The 6,927-nt window shown below is 50.5% G+C and overlaps 1 protein-coding gene across 1 annotated transcript in view; it reads left to right on the top strand.

Moving 5' to 3' along the window:
- Nucleotides 1-1,656: 1,656 nt before the first annotated feature.
- Slc18a2 (solute carrier family 18 member A2) overlaps nt 1,657-6,927 on the top strand; it is a 35,036-nt gene continuing 29,765 nt past the window's right edge. Inside the window, exons 1-3 of the mRNA XM_020185948.2 lie at nt 1,657-1,771; nt 2,173-2,306; nt 3,748-4,102. Coding sequence (XP_020041537.1) covers nt 2,186-2,306; nt 3,748-4,102 — 476 coding nt within the window. The 5' untranslated portion in view covers nt 1,657-1,771; nt 2,173-2,185. The remainder of the gene's footprint in view (nt 1,772-2,172; nt 2,307-3,747; nt 4,103-6,927) is intronic.

The raw sequence follows: 6,927 nt of genomic DNA, 5'->3' as shown, positions 1-6,927 counted from the left end.
TGTGGCTTATGAGGGGGACACAAGCCCCAAAGGACAAGAATTTTGATTCTTCTGGCTGTTACTGTCTCCCCAGCATCCACCTTGCACAGGCACACAGCAAGCATTCAACTCCCTGAATGAATGGCCGGATTCTTACTATGTGCCAGGTACTGTGGCAAGGGCTGCCCACACATGCCCACTTAGTTCTCACCACCACCCTCCAGTCGGTCCAGTGAGGATTCCCACTTCAGAGGTGAGGAAACTAAGGCACAGAAAGAATTCATAACCTGCTCATGGTCACCAATCAAGGAATAGTAGATTGGGACCCAGGCATCCAGGTGAGAGCCCTTACAAGTGATGTCTCTCTGCACCTGCGGTCCCTAGGATTGAGTCTTTGGTTCTGAATTTCCAGAGCTAGCACTTGGGGGCACTCCGTGAATGTGACCCACCTCCACAGCCTCATAGACAGCTTTCTACAGTCTGCTGTCTCCTCCTAAGTGCGTTTCCTTCTCTCTCCCTGCTCAATATTTAAGTCGCACACATCCTGGGACTTCCCAAGCCCCGTGTCACTGACCTACTTACCTATCCAACCGTCCTTTCTCACAGTGGGGGAGGGCAGCAGTGGGAGGCACAGGGGGTCTCTGGAAGGAAGGAGAATGGAGAGAGTGGGGACCATCACACATCACACCAGGGCTCCTGTGTTGCTGACAACACAGGAGCATTACTAAAACAAGGTCAGACTTCCTTTGCCAAGGGATTGCTATAGGACAACACTGATCCTAAGAGGCTCTCCAAGAAAATAACTCCATCCTCTGCCCCAAAAAAGGGCCTCCAAACTTTTAGCTGTGTGTCTGTGGGGGCGGGAAGGAGGGGTGTTTCTTCTGTTTATAAAGGGAACTTGGAAGGCACAGGGGGACTCTTACCTCCTGGTAGAGAGGTGAGCAGATCAGATCAAGCAGCCTGTCAAACATCTCTAACCAGACCCCCCCACCCCCAACAGGACAAGCAGAGAGCACCCTTTGCCAGGTGCTCACCTAGTCTCCAGGGTACCCTGCCTACTAACAGGTGCTCCTAGTGGCCCCACAGGCCCAGGACTGCTACTCCTTTGAGACTCACCTCACTTGTCCCCCTTTCCTTTGTTCCCATGTCACCAGACTGAGAGTGCACAGGACTCAGGACTGCTAGTGGTCCCTGCACTAGGCTGCAGGAGGGATGGTGGGGTGCAAAGGTGTCTTCCCCAGGATCTCTACCCCCGACAGCACTTTCTGCCTTCATTCACATCCTCTCGGGCCATTTCAGGGACACTGAGGCTTAAAGAATTCTATGACTTGCTCAGATGCTCAGAGCAGCTTGGGCAGGGGACAGAACACAGCACTGGCCTCTGCCTCCTCACCCGTGACCCGGACCCTTCTGAGGGACCCCTGACCCTTCTTCTTAGGGTCCTGATCCCGTTTTCCTGCACCCCTGCCTCTTCTCCCCCCCGCCCAGGTTCTCAGGGTGCCACCAAGTGCCAGGGCGCGGGGTCTGGGTAGAGTGGAGGCGCTGCCGCGCCAAGACGAGGATGGGAGGCGACGGTTCCCTCCCCTCGGCGACAGCGCAGGTGGGCGGAGGCCGAGCGCCCCAGCCCCCCGCCCCCGCTCCGCGCTGGCCGTGACGTCAAAGGAGGACCGGGTAAACCCGGCGGTGGCTGGGCGCTGGGGCGGAGACTGCGAGCCGGAGCCGCGGGGACCGACGGACGGAGCCCACGGCGGCGCAGGCGGAGGACCCGACAGGCGGCGGCAGGCGACCCCAGGTACGCCGAGCCCACTCCCTGCCCGCAGGCGCAGCGGGGCGGGGATCGGGGCCGGGGAGCACCGGAGAGACCCAAAGCAGCGCGCGTGGGATCTGGGGACCCCCGGGAGGCTGGGCGCGGGGCGCATGGAGCGCGGGGTCCGCGGCGCTTTCCCACTCTCAGATGGAGGCGCGGGACCCTCGGGCGTGGCTGGGAGCGGGACAGCGCCCCGGGTCCCAGTCGCGGCCCCGACGGCGCTGGCGGGTGCTGCTTCCAGACAGCGCAGGCACTCGCGGGGACAGTCTCGGGCCACCGCTGTGCGCGACTTCCTGACCCGCGTGGCGCGGCCGGGCGAAGTCTGCGCACCGGGGCCGGGGGCTTCCCCGGCGGTCACGGTCGCTCACCGCACGCTGCGCCCGCAGCCGAGCCCCAGCCATGTCCCTGAGCGAGCTGGCGCTGCTGCGCTGGCTGCAGGAGAGCCGCCACTCGCGGAAGCTCATCCTGTTCATCGTGTTCCTCGCTCTGCTGCTGGACAACATGCTGCTCACCGTCGTGGGTACGTACTGCCTGGCAGCCCCTCCCGGGCACCCCTGCTGTCCCCCACTCAGCCCAGCGCCTCGCGGGGAAAGCTGGGGAACACGCTTTGCAAAAAAAAAAAACAAAAAAAAAAAACAGCCCCTCAAGACAGCTGCGCTTGTGGCTTTGCTTTCCTGGTGGCCAGGTCAAAAACTGTGACATCCGATAACACCCAGAACTTATGTTTCCTCCTGATAATTTCCTACTTCCCTTTACTGCTTTCACTGCAGTGAAAGATTTCTGTAAAGGAGTAGCCATTCTCAAAGTTCAATGCTTTAGAGTAAGTATTATGCTCCTCAAAAAAGTGGGTAACAACTGAAGGAAGGAACAGACGCCCTCTCTTAAGAAGTCACATTTAAGTGTATTGTGTCAGTGACTGACCAGATGGAGACATCTCAGGACCCAGTCCAGTGGCAGAGCAATTGGAACAATGTTGGTTTTATACTTTTTGCTCAAATGGATTTTTGAAAAATGATGTAATTGAGAATCAGATCTCTTAATTAGTCTCATTAACAGAAAAATATGTGACATGCTTTTTCTTAGGATTGCCTCAGTTTTCAATGAATGGAAAAATCATTTTTTGTCCCACTATAAGTGTATGGGTGGTGTCCTTTCTTCCCCTCTGCAGGTTGTCTCAGGGCAGCTCTGAGAGCATCCTTCAGGTTTTCAGTTCAGGAGTGTCAGAACTGTGGGGCTTTTCCCCTTTCATGATCAAGGACCTCAGCTCCCCTTTTCTTGGGTGAGCTGTGTGCCCAAAACATCTGTTCTATTAAATAGTTTTCCTTTTCTTTTATGAAAGTCAAAGGAATTCTTAAATCTTACAAGTTGCATGGAAAATCACAGCTTCCTGCTCACAGAACAGACAGACAAAGCTGACCTGAAGCAGAGTCTCCAATTTATTACTTCCTGCAGTTTTGGCTTTTTTCTGAGGTGTGTGATGTATTGAAAATTTCCGTTTCCCTGCCTCATTCATTCAGAAATCTTCTGAGAAGCACTGGCTGCCCCAGGTCAGCGCTAACTTGACTTCAGACTCAATTTTGCTCTTTTATTAGCACCACGCTCTAACCAACTGAGCGAACCAGCCACCTAATTTTGCTCTTTTAACACATTCTTGATAAGGAATGCTGTAATGAGAAAGCCCACAAATGACAAAAATCCAGGGCCAGTGCCTCAGATACAACAGCTGCTCCTTAGAGTAGCTGGTCCCCGGGTGGGGCTTTGCTTTTCCCTGGTGGACTAAGCACTGTGAAATTGTCCAGTGTGCATCTGTGTGGGTGTCAGGCATGGGTGACCTGCTCCTGCAGTATATATGCCTGTGCTTTGGGCCTCACTTGGATTTTGACATGACCTTAGTTTTGCTGGCATCTGTCTTGGGGAGTGTTCCAGTGTGATTACCACCTTCTTGTTCTGCTCTTGCCCAGTTCCCATCATCCCGAGTTACTTGTACAGCATGAAGCATGAGAAAAATGTTACAGAAATTCAGACTGCCCAGCCAGTGCTCACGACCTCCACCTCAGGAAGCTTCCAGACCATCTTTTCCTACTATGACAACTCTACTATGATCACCAGGAATGCCACTGGCGACCTTCAGGGGGGGCAGCCACATAAGGTCACTACCACACAGCACATGGTGACCAACACATCCACTGCCCCTTCTGACTGTCCAAGTGAAGACAAAGACCTCCTGAATGAAAACGTGCAAGTTGGCCTGCTGTTTGCCTCCAAGGCCACAGTCCAGCTCCTCACCAACCCTTTCATAGGACTGTTGACCAACAGGTAGGCTATGTGACTTTAGTCTGAGAGTTTTTAGACTTATCGCCCATGGCTTATTTTCTCCTGCCACCTGCTTCTTATTCATCTGTTAGAGTCTAAAGAATCCATGGCAGGTGGGCTGGGGAAAACTCACTCTCCTGACTCTTGTCTCTGCCCTCAGTAGTGAGGATTTCCCATTCGTTCCACACTTCCATCCTCTCTGCTCTTGCTCAGAAAGTGCTAAAATAGAAAAGATGGCAGAATAAAGACAACAAAACTGTCTAAATGCCAGATTTCATAAGTATACTTGTCACTATTGCCCATGAATGGCAGGATCTCTGCAGCCACCATGGCCATCCGAGATTTTTGTGGGCCATGTGGCTTTCTCTCCCTTGTCTTCCACCTCTCTCTGGTCACGCAGCTGCTTATAGAAAGCTGAGGTTGTTTCTTTTAGAACTGGCATGGTGAGGGATCTCATAGGTGCCCAGATGGGGAATAGGGGGAGAGATGGGTGGTACCATTGCACGGATTGAGCTCCTAGCCAATGCTGAAGCCCAGGACCATGTCCTTTTCCTTTCTGCTGGTTACTGATCTGTGTCCATGAGAACAAAGGGAAGAGAATTGAGGCTACCATCCAAAGAATCCAGGCTGCCCAAACTAGCTTTATAGTAACCTGGATGTTCTGGCTTATTTTGGACCTGCATTATTTGGAATAATTGTTCATTTCTCTGTTGTTGGTAATCATCCAGCAAGTATGGGTACTTCTGCAGCTGAGGTAGCCCAACTGTGCCTTGTATATGGGGGTCTCAAAGCACAGGACACTGAGCTTGTGAGCCATCCTCAAAGGTGTCAGCTGTAAGGAGTGGGAACCAGTAGAGTTGGTGTGTGTATGTGTATGTGGTGTGTGGAGGGGTAGCTTCACAGGCACAAATGAAAAATGCTAGAAAGGGGAGGGTTCAGAATCCTGCATCCCAGAATACTCCCTTGTTAACAAAGACAAACAGTAGAGATGGGCAAAAGAACATGGTGGGGGGAGGGGTGAACTAAGGGCAGGGCTGGGGAGGGGGACCACTGGGTGAGGCTATGAGGCTACAGAAGGAATAGGGTTTGTTATGGGGGTGGCTAATTGGGAGCCACCTGATATTCTAAAACCCAGTTAAAGAATAAGTGAGCCAAGCAGTGAGAAGGGGGGAGCAGGAGTGTCTACTTAATTTGTGGGGCTACTCAATTTGTGTGCATAGTGCAAAGTGAAGATGCAGACCCCTTATTCAACTGTTATTAAGCATTTGAAGATGACAGTGACAGCACTGAACTAGGCAAGGGCCTCTCTAAGAGGGGAGTCCTATGCTTCTCTGGGGTTGGGGATCTGTATGCTGAGGAGATGGCAGGGGCTCAGAGCGTGTGGCAGATCTCGCCTCCCCTGTGTGCCAGCTGTCCTTGGACACATGGGGTTGCCACAAATGTGTTCGTGGGGAGGCTAAGGGAGCCCTTTCCAGCTGAAGTTTGATGTTCTAGACTGAACCCTTATTGAATCCATGTTAACAATCCCAGGCCATGGCCAGCCCTCCCATCTGTGCAGAGCAATATTGTAAGGCTGCCTGTCAAATAAAATATACTAAGCACATTAACCCAGGGACAGCTGATTGTGCACCCACTGAGAAGCACCATTATGGAGGTGACATTGTGCCTACTCCTGTATTCTCCAGGATAAAACCAAACAGATCTCAGGAGTTGCAGGGTTGTTTCCTTTCTTTTTTTTCAAAACTAAGAGCACTTCTTAAAATGCATCTGGTATAATTACAGAAAACTGCTCAGGGTTTTGTGTTCTGTCAGAGCAAACAGCTCAAATACTGTATGGGAAAATTGAGGACATTATCGTAATAATGCCTTGTCAATCACTTGGGTGGGATATTACTAGCAGTACTGTGTAATACTTAGAGACGCTCTGAAATGGTACGAGTATTTCAGTCTTCCACATGCAAATAGCAAACAGAACAGTTTTTTTAAAATCCTATCTTGATGTGAATGCTTTGCTTATGCCACAGGGAAGAAGCCTGTTTAAAACCAGTGGCCTTTCCCCATTAGATATGCCAGGTGCTTTGAGGTTGCAGCCACCAAGGCTTCTGTTTGGGCCTCCAGAAGATTGTCTTCCAAAGGAATCCTAATTTTGCTTTTTGACTTGTGCAATTCAGTCTATTCTTATGGTGGGCAATGCACTTTGGAAATTATCTAGAGCAAAATTTTAACCCCTAGCTGGTTTTCCTAGCTATCCAGCAAGTTTTAAAATGATCTTAGGATCAACACTGCCTGATAATATGGAAATGCAAACAATTTTTCATGTTGACATAGGCAAAACAACTGAGGGAACTCTATTGTCCCTATACAGTAATCGTGAACCTGGTAGACATGAATCTGGGGACCTGTAGCTCCTGTGGGCATTTCAAGACTGCTTTCCTTCATGGTACAGAGGAAGCTAGCAGAGAAGGGGCAGTCTTCCCTCTAAGTCATTAGAAATGGTCTTTTGATGCAATTTGTGCCAAGTCCATCCTCAATTACCAACAAGAAGTATGACTCTATTTTCAGTGTTGTAAAGAAGTATGTTTAAAACAGCATTTTAAGGTTGATTAATACATTTATGATTAAAGAAGAGTTAAAAACATCACTTATAACTTATATGTCTAGTGCTGTAAACAAGTGTAGGTAAAGAGCATTTTAAAGTTGGCTTCTATATTGTTATTGAGAAAGCCATTCCAAACATGGAACCACAGAGCTTGCACAGACTTTACTGAGCAGTTCTGGGCCAGTCCTAGAATTTTGGGGGTGAAGGAGTTTGCCCCAGTTCAGTAGAA

The sequence above is a fragment of the Castor canadensis genome, chromosome 7 (genome assembly GCF_047511655.1).
Source record: "Castor canadensis chromosome 7, mCasCan1.hap1v2, whole genome shotgun sequence".
Taxonomy (NCBI): Eukaryota; Metazoa; Chordata; class Mammalia; order Rodentia; family Castoridae; genus Castor; species Castor canadensis.
The sequence above is the reverse complement of the archived record's forward strand: the minus strand, read 5'-3'. Positions and strand labels throughout refer to the sequence as shown.